Source organism: Mustela nivalis (assembly GCF_964662115.1).
Source record: "Mustela nivalis genome assembly, chromosome: 5".
Classification (NCBI taxonomy): domain Eukaryota; kingdom Metazoa; phylum Chordata; class Mammalia; order Carnivora; family Mustelidae; genus Mustela; species Mustela nivalis.
The window spans coordinates 74,057,377-74,078,394 of NC_139024.1; the positions used below are offsets into that span (position 1 = coordinate 74,057,377).

Here is a 21,018-nt window from a genome sequence, read left to right on the forward strand (position 1 = left end):
CCCCTTAAACTTGGCACGTTATCCTTTTCACCACCAACTTCATTTACACGTGAGAAGAAAAAAGCTAGAAAAAGTAGGCAGAGCTGTTGTGCCTTCACTGGTATTTACACCACAAAATGAGTCCAGAAAAAAATGGGGAATTAACCATGTTGTTTATGCAAACTTTACTTGAAATGGTACATGATAGGGAGAGGGTGGTTGGGTTATGGACACTGGGAGGGTATGTGCTGTGGTGAGTGCTGTGAAGTGTGTAAACCTGGTGATTCACAGAGCTGTACCCCTGGGGCTAATAATACATTATATGTTAATTAAAAATAAAAAATTAAAAAAAAAAAAAAAGAAATGGCAAATGAAGGAAAAGGGAAGTAAAAACACAAGAACACATGACCCATGGCTCAAGTACCAAGCATCTTTACAACAGAAATGCCCAAGCAAGGAGAATTTCAGCTTGTTAGGGCCTCCAACTTTGAGTCTAAAGAGGAAATTAAGAGGGCACTTCTTGCCACATCCCCAAAAATAGAGAGAAAGGTCAGGAGATTGGTGACATTTTTGTTGGTATGTGAAGACTTTCAAAGTTTCCTTGAATGACTAGAGACTCCTAATTTGTTCCAAAGCTCCTAAGAACAATTTTGCACTGAAAATCAGCAAATACCTGTTTAGTACTTTAACACATTTAATGATCTAGATCAGCGAGTCTCACTTATACTTGCCTGGGTAACTGATAAAGTTCCATGAGATTCCATTTAACATAGTTTACTGAAAAACTGGCATAATGATTACAGGCATGGGCTAGGGGGTCTGGCACACCTGGGTTGAGTCCTGGATCTGCCACTTTGAAGTTATGTGACTTTGGGCAAATTCCACAATACCTATAACAAAGTTTAGCATCTTTATCTGTAATCAGGATGATAACAGGACCTACCTCAGGGAGTAATTATGAGATTACATAAGTACACAAATGTGTCTGTTACACAGCAAATATTCAACAAATGCTATCATTCACACTGAATTACCGTTAGATGCAGAGCATAAAGTTAGACCTTGTGCAGAATATAAAAATGAAAAAGAACCAACAATAAATAACAAAAAATAGGGCAGAGAAGCATTATGGGGACATCCAAAGACAGAATGTGTTAAGGGCCCCAAGAGGAGGCAAAATGAGGCCTTAGCAATGACCTCTGAGTCCAGTGGCAGGGAAGGGCACATAGAGTTGTGTGTTTGGGGGAGCGGTTAAGAATTAAGTGAAATAGGAAAGGTGTCAAAGAGACAGTATGACAGTTAGAGATGGGTTTGCCATCACTGTATACAGGAAGAGGACAGTGATGGCAAAGTTCATCATACAAATAAAGCAGAAGACATATAAAGAAAAATCCAAGTAGGACATAAAGACAGAAAGGTAGGAATGAGCCATATTGTGTAGAACCTCAAATTTGAGAGAAGAATCTGGGAAGCAGAAGTGACATATCTGAACCTTGTCTCAGGAAGACTAATCTGGGAAGATGTGTGGGAAGATACGCAATTAGCATTTAACTTATGAGGGTAGAAGGGGTGATGACTGATAGAATTTTCAGGAAAGAGTTTCAGAGAAAAAGAAAACTTTCTACTAAAATCACCAATACCTGGAGTCCCAGCATGAGCTAGGAAGTTCCAGAGCTGTGAGCACAAAGTGTTTTTCTGGTTCTGAACTCCATTTTCTCACACTGAAGAGTCACTGTACCAGCAATAAGTAAAAGTTTTCAAAGGCATGTGCCGAACTCTTTCCAGCTGAGACAGTGCCAAGTTTCAGAAAAACTCAAAAGTCAGTTCAATGGAAGTCTTCCACAACTGTCAGCAACAACATTAAAAAAGGAGGGAGACAGCTTCTATCATTTACTTTTCGAGTGCTTTAGTCTTATCTATGTCTACAGTCTTGGGTCTTCACTGAAGGATCACTAAATGACTGTGGTCAGCATGCTTATGGACAAGTTTCAAGGGACATAAAAAACTCCCTGAAAATATACACCAAATGTATGCCTATGTATTTATTCTGACTTTTTCTCAATTATTCCTGTATTCCTCATTTAGGCAGCATGCTTTTATATTAAAATCCATTAGTGCTAATTTTTCATTGGCACTTACTCTAGAGATTTATATATTTATTTTAATTCAGTCAATCCTCCAACAATATCTTACGGTAGGTACTGTTATTATTCTCATTTTGGAGAAAATATACCCTAGGCCCCAGAGCCATTAAGTAGATCTACAGAGGAGAGTCCTACAGGCAGACCATACACAAGTTCCCCAAGCTTCATGATCAAAATAGTTCCATTTGGTGGTTTTGTAAGGTTACAGTTTCATCAGGTCTCACTCCAAGATCTAGGACAATCTAGATCAGCCTGAGATTTCAAGCAGAAGGACATTTGCTTGTCACTGATCCTTGAAATCAGTTTTATAGGAAGCCATTATACTGTACTGGGAGAAAACATATTTATATAACAGGTACTTTATGTACAGCTGTCTTTGAAGAATTGGTTAACAGGTATTAGATGAACAATTTTCAAAGAAATTTGTTGTTCAGTGAAGAAAATAACCTCACTCCCAGTATACGAACCACCAAGGAATAAGGAGTTCTTTTGATCATGGCTCACAATAAAAAATAATTTTAAACTGTAACTCAAGATATACATACTTATATACATTTAAAACAAAATTTTTGTGAAATACTATTTATTCTGCCTACCTACAATGCATTCCCATCTCTTCTATTCAGTTTAGCTTTAGTCCAGACTAATCTATTCTGTTCCATCCCATTAGAAGAAATGCTGGTTCTTATCCACTAAATTGATTTCATGAAGCTCCAATGGGTTGTAACCTACAGACTGAAAAGCAGTACACTACACGGAATTAAATCAAGTAACCCTGCGTGTTTTTTAAAAACAAAGCATGAGTCTATCTGTAAATGTCTAAATGTTTATAAACCTTTTAAAAAATCTGTAGAAAAAAGTTAATGATTTCTTAAAAACATCAGCAGCTCCAACTTGACCATGGACATTTTCCTCATTAATGAGTGCCAGGCAGTATTTAAAATGCTCTCTTAAGTGCTGCTTGATCTGAACTCAATAAAAAAAATATGAAGCATAAGCCTTAAATGACATTACAGCTCGTTCAAGAGTTTAATCAGCAATTAGTAATATTTTCAAATAAGGCACAAGCAACTTTTTAAAGGAAATGGTTTTAAAATATTCTCGATTTTTTAAGAGTAATAAAACTGCTGAGTATTAAAAAATTTGTGGTGATATAAATTAAGCCTTGGGGTGCCTGGGTGGCTCAGTCATTGAAGCGTCTGCCTTTGGCCCAGGTTATGATCACAGGGTCCTGGGATTAAGCTCGCATCCGGCTCCCGGCTTGGCGGGGGAGCCTGCTTCTCTCTCTCTCTCTCTCTCTCTCTCTCTCTCGCCGCGGCTCATGTTCTCTCTCGCTCACTCTTTCTCTCTTTCAAATAAATAAATAAAATCTTTTAAAAAATTGAGACTTAAACTATTTAGATCCTACACTAAAGAAGCCGTTTTAAATACAGTCTTTTAGTCAGTAAAAAAAAAAAAAAAATATTTAACACTTGCCACATGCCAACTGCTATTTATTTAAGGAGGCACATGAAATGAGCACTGACCTACTGGAGAATCCCACCCCTCCAGATGGCCCATTTTGGGGGAGACTCAGTGCAAACCCATGAACAAGAGCTATGAAGATCATACACGGAAGTGCTCCTGGGCCATGCTATGGATCATAGCAGGCACTAATGGCAATGACAGTCTTCTTGGATGGTTCTAGAAATTGAAATCAAATATGCTTTCCAGTAAAACCAACTAAAACATTCTCCTTCCAAAGCCATGTACAATTTTTCCTACTTACATTATGATGCCAATAACATGTTCTACTCCCTTTCTCAAGTAAAAATTAATTCCTAAATTCAACTGAAACCAAGATAATATGAATCAAGAAAAATAATCAGAGACACGGACAAAGCAGACTGGGATTCAGGACTCCGCTCGTCCATGTAAAGGGTAAGTGATGTGAGGCAAGTTATTTAACCTCCTGAACTATACAGATGCGTCATCTGCATTTTTATCTACTCAGGCGATCACTGTGAGGATATAGGGAGAGAATGCGCGTGGAGGCACTTTGTCAAGGGCCAACAAATGCTATTATTAACTTTTATTAGAATCACAAGACTGAGAGAATAAAATATTCACCAAATATTAAGACAGTGTAGCATTATAACATTTACCAAGCGCTTAAACCCATTCTGTATGCTTTTCATGTATCAGCTCAATGAAAACCTGTATTATGACCGAATATCTGAATCCAGCCACTCGTAACAATAAAGTTTCTCCTCAAATCTTGGACATGCTAAAGTTCTTCTCTAATAGTCCTTGACCAGCAGGAAAAAACAGTCTACAGACTGTTAATTAAAGGAAGGGCAAGAGTTCACAGCCCACCACTCCACCCATGTGGTATGTTCATTCTTAGCACAGGCACACCACAAAGTGCAGCTTTTCCCGAGGGTTCAGAGACAGCTCTGTGAGGCTGGAGAGAGGGGGCCCTCCCTTATCCTCAGCAACGCTGCAGATCAACCAGCTGGACCCGTCCAGTTGATACCTGCCACGGCATCTGGGACTCTGTGCTTGCCCAAAAAGGCATTTTGGGGTTTTCTGACCAAACGTATTTCTGCATGCATTTCTATTATAGGCAACTACTCTTTTAGATAAGAGGCAATCCTAGCGAGTAACAAGGGTCTCTGTAACGTAATCCTGACTTAGGTAGGTGGGCTACACAGACTACATGTTTCCTACTGCCTTAGTTGGTCAATACTCTGACATTAAACTTGACAAAACGTAGTATGGGATGTCCCCACAAGCTATAAACAAGTGAGCTTTTTAAGAAGTCACTTAGAACTTGGGATGCACTTCTGCACCTGAATTCACGATGAAGTGAATTAGCCTGTGCTCTACAGGCCCCCTTCTGCCATCAAGTTGCCCCACTGCCACGGGCTGCGCTGCAGAGCATAAGCTGTGGTTGCATGAGGACAGAGCTGGGCTCTGATCCTGCGTCCCCCGCCTGCTGTCTCATCTCACTCAAGTTTCTCCAACGCACTCAAGTTTCTCCAACTCCAACTCCAACTCTGGAAGTCTAACTTCCGTAACAATCTAATCGTATTTGGGTATGAAAATTTTTATAGATCAGATGCTTGGTATGAAGGTAAGGTGGCCCAGATCTCTCAAACCTTTTCACAGGAAAGCACACACAGAAGAGGGCAATACACTCTACTCGGGATAAGATGCTACTCCTGGCTAAAAGTGACCAGCCACTCTTAAGGGCTGAGGAGTCGGGTGTCCCCGGCTTGCACACCCAAGACGTGAGAATGTGCCAAACCCTGGTGGTGAGGCTCTGATGACCAGTTACTATACATAAAGTGGCCTGGTGTGGGGCATCAGGTCATTGACAATTTTACCCCATGGGCCTAGGCTCCTATTACAAAATAGAAGCATGCCTTAGAAGTCTCAAAGCCCTTTGGACTATGTAGTTCCACTTTATGCTATTCCAGAGCCTAGCTGTGCTCTAACAATGTATCTTTGGGAAACTACTGATTCCTCTCTGGACTGCTGAGATCACTCTTGCCTCCCTGATCTGAACCACAGGAGCAGCTCATGGAATGGGAGTAGGGTACCAAGATGAAGATTTTTAGGTGAAGATGAAGGTGCAGGTAAGCACAGAAGCCAAGGTCACAGGTGGCTGAGCACTCACTGTGCCAAGCACTCTGGATATGTTACCTTCGTCCTCACGGCACCATGGTTTGGTTTTGTTTGAATGGGAGAACCCCACAACTGACTCTATATATTTAATAAAAAGGCTAATCAGTGGGTTCAAGTATCAGCCTCCAGGTCCCCCTCCCTGAAGAAGGGGCCAAACCTCAAATAGTGTGTGTAAGGGTCCAGACCAGGTCAACTCGGGTCCTCCATGCTGTGTCCAATTTGGACTTCATCACCTTGGCTCAGGCTGGGAGGCGTCCTTCTTCAAAGCCATGTTGTTAATAGGCTATTATTAGCCACACTTAACAACAAGAAATCCAGGGTGAAATTTGGAAAACTTGGCCAAGGTCATACACGGGGAGTGCTTTTCAAACACAAGGAGCTCTGCTGGCAGGTCAGAGGTTCAAGGATGAAGAACTACCGGGGAGGAGGCTGGGGATGGAATGGGGGGTGTCAGAGGAGTGAGGATCGGAGCCAAGACGTGTTCTACAGTTTGCAACCTTCAGAGTCTGGGGTGAGAGGGTGAGGCAGAGAGAAGAGCATCACCCCCTCCGTGCTGCAGGCTATTCCTCAGCAGTGGCATGGGGAAGAAGAAAGCAGGGGGTAGCAGCGGGTCGGCTCTTCCAGATAACCAGGAAGCAGCAGCCAGAGGGACCCATACAAACCAAACAGAGTCTACTGCTGAGCCTCTACCACTCAGTGTCTATGTACAGGCCCCATCAGACCTCAGCAGAGGGGAAAAGTCAATCTCCCACAAAACACCACTTTAGGTTCACTGAAAATATATTTTTGATATCCTACATTAACCCTCAATCCTGAATGCTCTGTTTTTTAAAAAATGTTCAAACACACAAAGAACATAAAGAGACCTGCACAAAAGAAAAAAAAAACACCAAATGGGTTCTAAATTCTGCAAAAGCCATATAATGTCAAAGTGTGGAAGAAATAGTGTTTGGCACTACTGAAAAAAAAAAATGCATTCTAACTATAAGGGGAAGGAGGGGGAGCAGGGGCCATAATGAATAATGAGCACTGTAGAGAACAACACAGGGAGTACAATCTGCTTTAATAACTCAGTTTTTCATTTAGTTGCAAGACCTGTCAACTATCAAGGAATTAATCCACATATATAATACACTTATTCTGTATACACAAATTCTTTGCAAGAGCACGGGGAAAGGTCTCATGAATCATTCAATCTGGAACAGACAACTGCTATAAAACACCACCAAAGATCCTGAAAACAAGGTGAGCCAGGCCAGGAGATCTCAAAAACTCTTAAGCACTTATGCAAAATAAATCTAACTAGTAGTAAAGCTAATTCACCCTTCCATTTATAGTTACATCAGCATATTTCAAGATAAATTATAAGAAAGGAAGTACTGGGTGATCCTCAAATAGCTAATTTCAACCCCAAAATTATTAAAATGGGCTCTTTTGAATTTAACTTTGCTTCAGTGTTAAATTCGGAGAGAGGGAGAACCACCTCAGCAAAGGAGGTAGATAAAGGATTATTTACCAAACATGTGAAGCATACAATGTTCACGAAACCACATGGTAAAAAAAAGTACACGGAAGAAATAGAGGCTATTTAATGACATGGAAGGAAAAAAGGATGAAGAGAGGGGGAACCGAGTTTAAAAGCAGTTTTTGGGGTTTCAGATACATATTATGGCAACAGGTAGAAATAAGGACAAATCTTTTGATCTCCTCTGCAGACCAGTAGAGATTTACGTAAGGTGATGTGATTTCATCAGCTCAGCCTTACCCTTGGTCTGACTCGACATTCTGCTGAGGCAATCTTGCTTGGACTGCCCTTAAGCACACTGCTCCAGGGAAATCAGCCCTGTGTTGTGAGAAACTGACTTTCAAGTAGGTCCGGTTGGTAATTCCATATTATGGTAATTCCACCATTTAGTGAGAAAGCATTTGAAAAGAGTATTAGCATTGGTTGCCTCTTTTCTGATACTGGAGGGTTTTCTGGTTTCCCTTTTGCTTTTAATAGCTTGACCATTTTTGACCACCAATGCACGGTAACAACTAAAATACAGATTTGTCTGTTCTCTCTCTCCATCTCTCAGTTCCTATAACTAATCCTGTTAGCATGCTGTTGGAACAGCATCACTGATGTTAGTTCTTGGTCTGTTATCCTTATGCTTGTAAGGTCATACTGAATTTTTGGATGTTTTCCTTTTCATTGTTAGAATACTTGTCGCAAGAGGTCAAGGCAAGCATGACAATTAAATTTTGCATTTCTGAGCTGAAAAAAAAAATGGTGCTGTTCTTCCAGAACAGTTTCCTCTTTCATTCACTGTTGAAGAGGTTCCCCTTATTCTACATCTTAGTAACTAGAGGGATTAACTTTGAGTAGGTTTTGAACCACCCGTCACCCTTCCTGTTGGAATCAGTGTGCATTCAAGGTGAGAAGGCACTGAAGCTTTCCAAATCACTATCTAGGGCATCTATAAGCAGAAACGAAAGAAAACATGTTGACCGAAACTTCTATCTCATATAAAAATTATTTCAAAACAGATGACTGACAAGTATAAAACACAGTATTATAAAACCTGTAGAAGAAAAAAAAAAGCGAATCTTTAGGACCTACAGCTGGGTAAAGCAGTAGAGTTAAAGCCAAAAGCATAATCCATAAAAGGAAACAGTAATAAACTGAACCGTATCAAAAGTAAAAACTTGTGCTCTTGCAACAGCTGCTGCTAAGAGGAGGAAAACAAAAGCTACAGACTGGGAGAAAAGAGCTACAAACCCTCCATCAAAGGACTAGTATCTAGAGTGCATGAAGAACTCAAAAAACTCAACATAAGAAAATAGGTAAGACGTGAAAAGGCACTGCTCTGCAGCTAGACAGGCAACTAATAAACACATGAAAAGATGTTCAGCCTCTCTGGTCATTAAAGAAATATAAATTAAACTATACATTTATCAGAATGACTAAAAATAAGAGTAATAATACCAAATGCTAATGAGGATATGGAGAAACTGGGTCATTTATGCAATGCTAATAGGAAGGCATGCATATCAAGTGGTACAGCCACTCTGGAAAAGGTGATGGCACTTTCTTGCAAAATTAAACATGCCCTTACCATCTGACCCAGCAATTCCACTCCTGAGCATTTATCCAAGAAAAATTAACTTGCACCCAAATGATCCTAGTGGCTTGATCTGTAATAGCTCTAAATTGGATATAACCCAAATGTCCTTCAATAGGCAAATACTTGAAAATTGTGATATAGGCACACCATGGAATACTACTCAGCAATAAATAGGAACAAACTGTTGATACATGTGACATCTTGAACAGATCTCAAGTGCTATGATCTGAATGTTGTGAACCCTCAAAATTCACATGCTCAAACCTAATACCAAATGTGATGGTTTGGGGAGGTGGAGCCTTTGGGTGTGAGTAAGTCATGAGGGTGGGGTCTTCATGGATGAGATAAGTGCCCTTATAAAAGAGGTATGAGAAAGCTCCTTGCCCCTTCTGCCATGTGAGATTAGAGGGAGAAGACAGCCTTAGATGACCCAGGAAGCAGCCTCTCAGCACAGAACATGCATGGCACAATGGCCTTGGACTTGCAACCTCCAGAACTCTGAGAAATACATTTCTGTTGTTTATCAGCCGCCGGGTCTATGGTGTTTTGTTACAGCAGTCTGAGTGGTCTAAAACACAAAGGAACTGCACTAAGTGAAAAAAATCTCATCTCAAAAAGTTACATGTCATAGGATTCCATGTCTGTAATATTTCTGTAATGACACATTACAGAGACTAGAACAGATTCGTGGCTGTCGGGGGTGGCAAGCAGAGGGAAGGAAATGAATGCCACTATAGGAGGGTAGCCCAAGAGACCTGTCTGATCTGTATCTCCATCTTGATATGGTCACACAACTCTGTACATGTGATGTGATTACACAGAACTAGATACACACAAATACACAAATGAATGCTTGTAACCCTGGTGCAATCTGAGTAAGGTCAGTGGATTGTATCCATGTCAACTTCTTAGTGGCCATATTACAGGACAGTTACGTAAGGGGCTTCCATTGTGGGAAACTGGATGAAGGGTGCGGGGTAGCTCTCTGTAATATGTCTTACAACTCCATGTGATCTATAACTATCTCAAAATAAAGTGTTTCTAAACATCACTGTATGGTCCTTATTTATTCTAAGTGCCTTCTGTCTAATGTTCCGCCCCTTACATGCCTGATTTCTTTCTTCCCCAATCTTGCTACTCTGTAGTCGTAATAGTGCAGAACACCACACTACAATAAGTTGTTTAACTCTTGCTTTCCAAAAACTCTTACTCACAGTTTACTATTACTCACTGGGGCACGCCAATATTTGAATATGGACTTTTATGCTGCATGAAATGGGCCAAATGTTTTCTGGGTCTTAGTTACCTCAGTGGTAAAATAGGGAGAAATGGAGGTTAGGTTTATTGTGAGATAAATAAAATAATAAGTAAAGAACTTTACACATAGTAGTTCCTTAAAAGTTTATTTCCTTCCTTTTCCTATTAATAATCTAAAACCTAGCTTTATTTCTGGATTAAAAAAAAAAATCAACAAAAATTTTTGGTTTTCAGTTTCAAAGGCTTATATTTGGAAAATAAGAAAAACGTCTTTTTTTTTTTTCCCCTTGGTGGAGCCTTGTTTTTTATTGACATAAATCTGACATATAATATATATACAACATACTGATTTTTTTTTAATTATGCTGTTAGCCACTGCATAGTACATCATTAGATTTTGATGTAGTGCTCAATGACTCATCAGTTATGCGTAACACCCAGGGGTCGTCACAACAGGAACCCTCCTCAATACCCATCACCCTGCCCCGTCCCCCCACTCCCCTCCCCTCTGAAATCCTCAGTTTATTTCCCAGAGTCCAGAGTCTCTCATGGTCCATCACCCTCTCTGATTTCTCCCCCTTCAGATTTAAACCCCTTGCCCTATGGTCCCCCGTGTTACTGCTTATGTTCCATATATGAGTGAAACCATATGATAATTGCATCTTTTAACAAGCACAGACTGGGAATGTGGTGAGGCTGAATTCAGTTCTTAAAAAATGATTCGAGGGCGCCTGGGTGGCTCAGTGGGTTAAGCCGCTGCCTTCGGCTCAGGTCATGATCTCTGGATCCTGGGATTGAGTCCCGCATCAGGCTCTCTGCTCAGCAGGGAGCCTGCTTCCTCCTCTCTCTCTCTGCCTGCCTCTCTGCCTACTTATAATCTCTCTGTGTCAAATAAATAAATAAAATCTTTAAAAAAAAAAAAAAAAAAGAAATGATTCGATATAGGAGACCATAATGATAATTTTAAGCCTATGTGTTCTCACTTTGAGTTTGAAAACATTCTATCAAAATGGTAAATGTTTTAGCATGTCAAGCACTTTATTGTGATGAGTAGTTGCCCATTATACGGCTAAATCTGTGGAGAGTAACTGATCATCTACAGATTATATCTATTCACAAACTGAGAACTGCGGGTATGTTGCATGAGTTCAGCATTAGTAATGACATGAACTCCAATGGCAGAATTTCATCTATTCCACCTAACTACAAAACTACTTTTCAGGAACGGACTTCCAACAAGATAATAAGCTTTAAATAGGTCATAGACTTTTAGTTATAGCTAAACCAAGTAAGCTACTAGAGCAGTAGGAATGAAGCATTTAGGATCTAAGATTTCATGTAGGTTGCTAAATGCGGGGTCCCAAGCAACATGCAGTTCAGTGCGTAATGACCGGCCCGGGATAACCATCAAATACAGAAAGACAAGCACCGAATGTTCTTCCTCTACTGCAAGCAAGAAAAAAGATGAAAACAAAGTACACGTAACTCTTATTGGACACCTGTTTTCTTTACAAACGCTCACCAAACACAGACTGCCAACTTACACTTGAGGACAAAGTCCCTCCTCAAACATTTAAATATTGATGGTAATTTTGCAAAGCAACGCTTACCGCGCAAAATAACTTTGTTTCCGTTCCTTCTTCTCTTCCTTGGTATCCATCATACACAATCACAACGCGAAGTATTTGGAGAAGTCCTTCTTTTTTATCAGTGAGTCATAACCCTGTAATAAAAAAACAACAAAGTGACTGTAAATTATGAACTTTATAATAGCTGAGATGAAGAATAAAGCAGAGTGGAACTACATGGCCTGCCACAAACGGAAGATAAATTTGAACCTGTAACCGAGGTCACATAAGTAATACACGAAATGCAAATGTTCACGGTGTGGGGGGGATTAAAACCTACCATCTAGTTTAGTGTTAAACTAAAAGGTAGCTGGAAAAGAAAACTGAAGTATTTTCCTCACAATTAACAATTACTTCAAAATGTGCTAAAAAATGAAAATCGCTGATTTTTTAATATTTTAGGCTACCTATGCAGAAGAGTTAATTTTTAAAAAAAATTTATGAACTCATAATCACTTTATAGGTAATTGATCATGTATAGGTCTCATACATAATTATGAAAAATGGATCACTTAGGTATTTTACAAGAATGTTCTTTCTTTAAAAATAACATCAATGTCCCGTTTTATTTTCGGGAACATGCCAGTGACTACATCCCACATGAGCAAATGAGGAAATGAAAGTACGAAGCCTCGGGAAACTCTTCTTCAAAATGGCTTTATGCCTGTCTCTCTGCCTCTCCCTCTCCCCACACTGCTACCCTCACCTAGGCTTCCCAGGAGCACCTTAAACCTGTAATAAAAGGTTGTCTCCAGATCAACCTTCCTTAAATACCACTTTCATCATGCCACAGCCCTGCTCAAAAATTTCCAATGTTGGGGTGCCTGGGTGGCTCAGTGGATTGGGCCACTGCCTTCAGCTCAGGTCATGATCTCAGGGTCCTGGGATCGAGTCCCACATCGGGCTCTCTGCTCGGCAGGGAGCCTGCTTCCTTCTCTCTCTCTCTCTCTCTGCCTGCCTCTCTGCCTACTTGTGATCTCTCTCTCTCTCTGTCAAATAAATAAATAAATAATTTAAAAAATCTTAAAAAAAAAAAAATTTCCAATGTCTACTTTCTACCTGATTCACTAACCTAAATTTTCTGCAAAGCATTAACCTTCCCTAAAATCTATCCTCTCATTCTGAGGAGTATCAAAGTAAAAGCAAAGAACGTTCATCAATCAAACTATTTGCTAATTCAATTCAATGAATTATTCTTTTTTTAAAGACTTTAAAGCAATTGCTATACCCAGTGTGGGGCTCAAGTCCCCAACCCCAACCAAGGTCAAGAGCCACATGCTCTACTAAGCCAGCCAAGTGCCCCTTCGAAGAACTAAAATTTAATTCACAATACACATTCCATGGAAGGTACTGTGTGACCAGTATCAGAGGCCAAAGATAAATAAGCCATGATATTTGCTCTAACAGAGTTTACTGCCTTACAAGGGAGATGCTTAGGGTTTCAGAGCATGGGATACTGACCACTATGGAGGAGACACGGGTGCCAGGAGCATCCAAAGCAAGCACTCTCAGCCTCATGCACGGCCCACCCCCTTGACTCCCCGTGCACACCAAGATTGCAAGGATGAGTATGGATCTCCTACTAAGGGTAGGGGAAGCAGGTCTAGCATGAACAACACAAGAAGAATTGCACTTCTCTGCTGCTCCAGGATTAAATGTGAAGCAGGGCAATGGTGGGGGTGGGGATGAAGACACAGTCAGGATTAGGGGCACGGCCGGCCATTTATGTCCCACTAAAGAGCTTGATCTTAATCCTAGCTATGCATTATGTGCCACATGCCCCTTCGCAGCTCCTACCTCAGACATCACTAACTAAGCAAGAGTGCCTCACTTGCTACAGATGTTACTGAATTGATCAACAGGAGATCAGATCAATTTTCTCATCCCTGATGTACATGGAAGGAAATCACCGAAGTGTTTTACACGAAGGACTGTGATACACCCACACTAAGGATGGACTTGAGAGAGTTGAGTAAGCGTGAAATAGACCTGTTAGGAAGAAACTACAGTAAAACTAGTTCAGAGAGGAGGGTCTACATTTAGGCAGCAGTATCCAACACAGAAAAAGGGGGGATGCACTCAAGAAATACTTAGAAGGCCAATGAGTCAAGGTCTGGTGACTCATTCAGTGTGGACAACATCAGAAAGGCAAGATGAAGAATGCCCTCCAAGCTTCTGCCACAGGGGCTGGGTAGACAGTGACACCACAGAAAGAACACCATCAACAAGAAGGGGCAAACCGGGTGTGGGTCAGGGCTTAGAAACAGAAAAAAGAACAGGTTTTAGACACATTGCCTTCAAGGTGCCCATGGGATAGTCAGCTAGAGACACTCATCAGATATTTGATTGCATTTAAAGCACTAGAGCGTGGTGAGGGCTAGGGCAAAAAGTTTAGAAATTATCAGTATATGGTTGTGGCTAAGTCAGAAAAAAAGAAAGAAAGAAAAGAAAAGCAAACAAGCAAGAAAGCAAAAATACAGTAACACCCTGCAAACATGACAGCTATGCACAAAGCCCTCCATGGAAACAAAGGATCACAGTCTGAACTGACGGCTTGACCTCCAAGTCCCTGATGTGCCTGATGTGTCTTTCTGAAAGACTTTATCACACAATAGGGAAAATAAGATGTGTGCAAAACACTAAAATGTGAGATGGTTAACTCAGAGTTGTCCAAAGACAAATAGAGAAGACACAAAGTTCACTTTGGATCAAGGTGATGACGTAAGTCTTTAAGGGCAGTGAGAATTTCAATAGGTAAAAAGAAGAGAGAGAAAATTCCGGAAGGACGGATCCGCTGGGTGTAGGTACAGACAGAAAAAGAACAAGACACGTTCAGATAAGAAGGACAGACTGGCTACCAGGTAAGAAAAGCAAACCAATCATAATGCCTGCCTACATAGAAGTTATTTACTTCAACATATTAGCCACATGTTATCTCTTTTAATCCTTATAACCACACTATAAATTCAGTATCCTTATTTCCACTAAATGGAGGTTGAGAGATCCTAATTTCCCTAGTTCCACAGCACCAGCTGTGGTGGAGAAATGATTTAAATCCAGTTTGGTGCATGCTTCGATGCCTTTCAATAACCTCTGGAATCAGAAATATTTGGAAATGAGTGAGAAAAAGCAGTCTAGAATCAACAGCACCCAATGCCTCAGCAAAGTCTGTAGGTTAGAGCAAATGTAGCTGCGTGTCGGGGGAAGGCGCCACTGAGCCCTCCCACAGGACGGCACCAGGAGAGGGTTAGGGGTAGAAGCCAAGCCTCAAGGAACAAGCATTCATTCAAGAAGCTAGGTGATGTTACTGGGTATTTACCCTAAAGATACAAATGTAGTGATCCGAAGGGGCACGTGTACCCGAATGTTTATAGCAGCAGTGTCCGCAATAGCCAAACTATGGAAAGAACCTAGATGTCCATCAACAGATGACTGGATAAAGAAGATGTGGTGTATATATATAATGGAATACTATGCAGCTATTAAAAAAATGAAATTTTGCCATTTGCAATGATGGGAATCGAACTAGAGGGTATTATTCTGAGTGAAATAAGTCAGAGAAAAACAATTATCATATGATCTCCCTGATATGAAGAATCTGAGAGGCAGGGCGGAGGGTTGTGGAGGGTAGGGAAGGAAAAAATGAAACAGGATAGGATCAGGAGGGAGACAACCATAAGAGACTCTTCATCTCATGAAACAAACTAAGGGCTGCTGGGGTGGGAGGCAGGGAGAGAGTGGTGGGTTATGGACAGTGGGGAGGGTATGTGCTATGGGGAGTGTTGTGCAGTGTGTAAACCTGATGATTCACAGACCTGTACCCCTGGGACAAATAATACATTATATGTTAATTAAAAGCAGCAGCAGCTGGGTGAAGAAAGAAAGAAGGAAAGACAGTGGTGTCCAGCTCTCCCAAGCCCAGTCTCACACTGTGGCCAGAACCCAGTGGGGTCCCTTGAACATCACCCTCCCCCGCACTGACTCCACACCATAATCCTTACTCTTTCTTCAAGCTTCAAGCTCCTCCATTTGACCAGATCTAGCACAAGGCCCCGTTCAGCTCTAACGCCTTCCCTGACCACTAGGGTGCTCTCCTCTCTCTCCCTCGGGAGCTTATTTCAACGTGAAGCACTTAGTCATTCACTGCGTGACCATGCTGCTTCTCTTAGCCCCTCGGCCACAAACAAAAGTGCCTTCAGGTCAAACAAAACCCACCATGTTTCACCATTTCCTTTTATATCCCTAAATACCTAACACAGAACTAGGCCGTAAACCTACATAAAAGCTAAGGGAGGAATTAATCCAGGTTGGGGAGAGTCAATTATAAGGCAGACTGATATAAATCCAAGAAACCCGCCCCCCCCCAACAATTAAGAATTACTTGGAGGCAAATAAATAAATAAATAAATAACATGGGGGCGAGGGATATAGATGCAAACAGGTCTCTCTCCGACTCCAGAAAAGAGGAGAATCCCTGCTCTGGGCCAGGTAGCTTATTTTAAAAGTTCCTCTCCTGCATGCCACCATATGTGATGATCCCTGTTTATTAGATTTCTCCTCATGAATAAAAATGAAGTCATAACAATCTAATTGGAAAATTTTTATATTACAAGCTGAGCCAGAAACTAATATTTGGTTCTAGTGGAAAAATATTGACAAGAAGCAGCACAAGAGAGAAAGATTAAATGATCCAAGAATGGACATCTGGTGCCGCTGCGTCTGTTTAGAATTTGTATACTTTTTTTTTTTTTTTAAGTATTCTCTTTGATAAACAAAAAATATACTTATCTTTGATTTCTTTTAAATGTCTGGGGATTTTTGTATTCCTTAAACAAGACATATGCAGCCCTTTCAGGTCCAGACACACCAACAGATTAACGGGGAAGAGAGCAGCAAAGGATGCTATAAAAATGATTTGCACGGAGCACCTGTTTAGAATTTGTATACTTTTTTTTTTTTTAAGTATTCTCTTTGATAAACAAAAAATATACTTATCTTTGATTTCTTTTAAATGTCTGGGGATTTTTGTATTCCTTAAACAAGACATATGCAGCCCTTTCAGGTCCAGACACACCAACAGATTAACGGGGAAGAGAGCAGCAAAGGATGCTATAAAAATGATTTGCACGGAGCACCGTAGAGAAGCCTTCATGCTTCACTGAAAAACCAGAGCTCCTTAAATCAATCTCTAATGGGAACTACATTTTCCATTATAAGTGGCCATAATGGGCTTCTTAAAAGCCCTTCTTTCATTTAATGTTGACTGTTCTTCACATCAATAAACTCTAGGCTCATCCAAACACTGAATTACAAGTCTCCTGCATTTATGGCACATAACAGACCAAAAAGAATTTCATGAGGTAACCACAAGATGAATCTTCTATCTAAATAGTTCTTTTTGTGATCTGAAATCAGGATGGTCAATTTCAACCCCAAATCCTTTCATTATGCAAATAAAAAGGGCACCTACAAAATCCTTACCTTGTAAGCGCTGTGTTGAAGACAAAATATTTGCTGTTATTACCTGCAAAGTATTCCCTGTTTGAGACCATGGCGCCACTCAAAAAGAATTTAAGCACTGAGCGACAGGAGACTCCTGGAGTACATCAAACCAGCGTGGACCCGTGTAGCCCAGGGTGGCTTTCTGGCTCCGAATCTAACACCCTGTCGTTCCTTGCATGTTCAGGTATAACCAGTCTGAACTAGAAAAACACCAGTGTACCTATGATGTCCATCAGCTGTTTTCCCCACAACATGTTTCCTATTATACACATGAAATAATGACGAAAACATGCTTTGAGGCTTGGTCACACTATGTTTGGCCCCTCAGGGGACAGACCAAACTGTACCTTTCTATGCCTAGCCTGTTTTCGCAAGAACAAGTGATTTGTGTCATTGGTAGAAGTTTTCGACTCAGGAAACAAAGACTGTGTGGCTTTTATAATTTCATCAATAAAAGACAGAGGAGGAAAAGAAAAGAATACTTCTACTTCTACAGAAATAGAAGAGATGTTCGGTGTTTCTCAAAGCCCCAGTCGTCTAAACAAAGGAAGGATATTTAAATTTCAGCATTAACCAAGGTCTGAGTTTGAATACTTTCTTTAACAAGAAACCTGGGAAGATAGACATAGCAACAGATAGGAAAGGCTGCCACAAACATGTAAGCGGAGCAACCAGGGGATAATGCCCCCAAGTAGACAAATGTGTGTCACAAAACCAAAACAACAGAAAACAGAAGGTAGAACAGAACCAAGAGCCAAAAAGTTACGTCTGAATCAAGGTGATGATCAAGGACAGGCCAATGGTCTCAGCTACTTGGGAAAATGGTGCAAAGCCAGTGGATAGCAACATGAACGGAGAACTCATCAGCTCTTGTGGCACTCTTCTTCACTTAAGGACCTGGAATTAGCTGAAAAGAATTAAACCAATGTGAGTTTGATTTAAGACAAGTATAAAGAGGGGTGCTTGGCTGGCTATCCGTAGAGCATGCAACTCTCAGTCTTGGGGTCCAAGTTCAAGCCCCACATTGGGCACAGAGTTCACTTAAAAAGAAAAAAAGAAGTAGAGAGATTTCATCAAAGCTCCTAGGTATTTTAAGATTTTATTTATTTGACAGAGATAGAGAGAGCATGGGAGAGAGGATGAGAAAGAGAGAGTACACAAGCAGTAGGGAGAGGTAAAGGGAGAAGTGGACTTCCAGAGCAGGGAGCCTGATGCAGGACTTGATCCTAGGACCCTGGATCATGACCTGAGCCAAAGGCAGATGCCTAACTGACTTAGCATCCAGATACCCAAAGCTCCTAGATACTTTAAATTAAGACCCATCTCTAGGCTAGACAGATCATTTTATGTTTCATCTAAGAAGAGAATGTGCAGATGAGATTTCTAAAAAGTCATTAGTAGGGTCAGGAATTATCGAAGATGTGGAAAGTGCCAGCAGCATGACAATGGACAAATACATTTTAATTTTCAAAAGTTAGAAATTGTGTAAATCACACACTGCAGATCACACAGATTCCCAGCAAAACTTTAGAAATGATCACAACAGGCAGGTTGGCCAGGACTTGAAGAAGATGCAGTGAAACCAGGGGTGGAGATTGTTTACAGAAAACTAACCATTCAGTGGAACAATAACAAACAGGCAGACTCCTTCTTAAAGGGGTCTTATCTTATCTTGGACCAAGTACTCTGCTGGAGATAAAAGATGAACACCAGCATTCACAGGTCAAGAAACTCAGGTGGAACAGGCAAGTTAAACCCATCAGCTGGTACAGCAGGTGGCAAGTACCCTGACATTGCAGAGCACAGAGGGAAGCAACTAACTGCTAAGAAGGGAAGGAGAGTCAAGGAACCTCTGCAGACAAAGCCAGGGCTGGGCTATGAAGGAGGAGCAAGGAAGCCCTAGTGAGGCTGGGCTCACTAGGCAGACGGAGGCCGGGTGAGCCAGGTCGGGGACTGTGCGGTCCCAGAGAATCCTGAGTGGTCTGGGGTGGCTGGAGTGCAGGGCTGGTGGAGGGGAGGAAGTTCAGGGAATGGTGGCTTACTCAAATTACATTGACCTAATTTCCCTCTTGGACATAGCTATTATTCTCATACATTAAGGAAATGGAAGTAAAATACAATGTAACTGTACTTAAAGGCATTTGGTAAGTTTCTCTTGATCTGCTTGTGGATAAGATGGAGAAATGTGGGCTGGACATGGGTGGATGCTTCGATGATTACATGGATAAAGAAAAGCACTGAACCCCTGTACCAAGAGGTTTGAGCTGATCAACTGACTGACCTAACCCAGAGCCCGGAGCTGACCTCCATCTTAAGCCTGGAGGGAGGACGCTAATAGCTTAATGCAGTATTTGTTCATCAGTAAATTTACCACCAACTTGAATGACAACAGGGACCTCCTTATTAGACTTTTGGAAGAGGGATCAGTAACATCCCAGATAACAGCATTTGGATTCAGACAGATGTCAGCTGTCTGTAGGAAGGTGGAATTCCCCATATGAACCTGAGGTTGTACATCTGGGTGAGGAGCTAAGGAATGAGAGAGCCGGATCAGCAGTAGCACAGCGAGTATGACCTGCCCTCTTAGGTGACGGTAAACTCCATGTACCCAGTAGTGACATTCCACCGACCTGCCTTCCAAAAACGGAGGCAAACAAAAAAAAAAAAGGCAAACAAAAAAAACCTCTTAATCAACCCAGAATAAAGAAGAATATATGTGTGCCACTCTTCTTGAGGATTAGAATATATCACGATGACTGCATTTCACTCTACTCTTCCATTATAGGAGAACTAGAAGGCAAGTGGAGCAACCAGGGTGGTTAAGTGACATGAAACTAAGCTGTAAGACTAAAAGTCAAAGGAGCTGGTCAGGGTTCGCCTACAAAGAGTTGGAGTGAATTGACATCTATATTCAAATGTCTGAAAGATCCTACCTGGTCATGGATTTAGGCTTGTACCAGTACACCTCTGAGGGGGAATACCTGGGACCAGGCATTAGATTGTAGGGAGAGGGGGTTTTGGTTCAACGTAAGGAAGAACTGGTTTACAGACAGACGCAAACAGCCACCTCAGGATAGGGCGGCTTCTTGATCTCCAAAAGTGACTGAGCTATAGATCCACAGTTCTCTACCTTATCAAAATCAACACCCCTCCTCTAAATAAATAGGTATTTCACAATATGCCCATTATGATATTGAAATGAAGTTCATAGCTAATATAACCTACTTATACACCAAATTTTACGAAAGCAATACAATGCCCCCAAGGAAAGTCATTTATAACAGCTATTTCAATAAGCAAATTCTTGGGCACTCAATCACTGAAAGACATAATGAAATACTCAGACACTTACACCTGTTTCTATAGGGCAAGTTTAGCTATAGGAGAGGTGGGATCAGAAACGATTTCATTACAAATGAGAAGTACAAGCGAACGAAAAAGCTGAGGTGAGGGGTGCTTGAGTGGCTCAGTCATTAAGTGTCTGCCTTCAACTTGGGTCATGATCCCAGAATTCTGGGATCAAGCCCTGCGTTGGGCTCGTTGCTCAGTGGGAAACCTGCTTCTCCCTCTCCCACTCCCCCTGCTTGTGTTCCTTCTCACGATGTGTATCTCTCTGTTAAATAAATAAATAAAATCTTAAAGACCAAAAACCCGAGATGAGGGAGATAGGAGAGTGGTAAGGTACAGAGAGAGAGGGGGAACAGGCTCCCCGCTGAGCAGAGAGCCCGATGC

At 41.2% G+C, this 21,018-nt stretch overlaps 1 protein-coding gene across 15 annotated transcripts in view; it reads right to left on the minus strand.

The window, feature by feature from the left end:
• NCOA7 (nuclear receptor coactivator 7) overlaps positions 1-21,018 on the minus strand; it is a 162,577-nt gene that overhangs the window by 120,678 nt on the left and 20,881 nt on the right. For 13 of the 15 annotated variants that reach the window (XM_082729918.1, XM_082729901.1, XM_082729915.1 and 10 more), the window contains exon 2: positions 11,767-11,879. In XM_082729918.1, coding sequence (XP_082586044.1) covers positions 11,767-11,819 — 53 coding nt within the window. In that variant the 5' untranslated portion in view covers positions 11,820-11,879. Of the gene's footprint in view, positions 1-9,408; positions 9,468-11,766; positions 11,880-17,265; positions 17,411-21,018 lie in introns of those variants that run through there. The other 2 variants (XM_082729912.1, XM_082729904.1) reach the window with 2 other exon arrangements.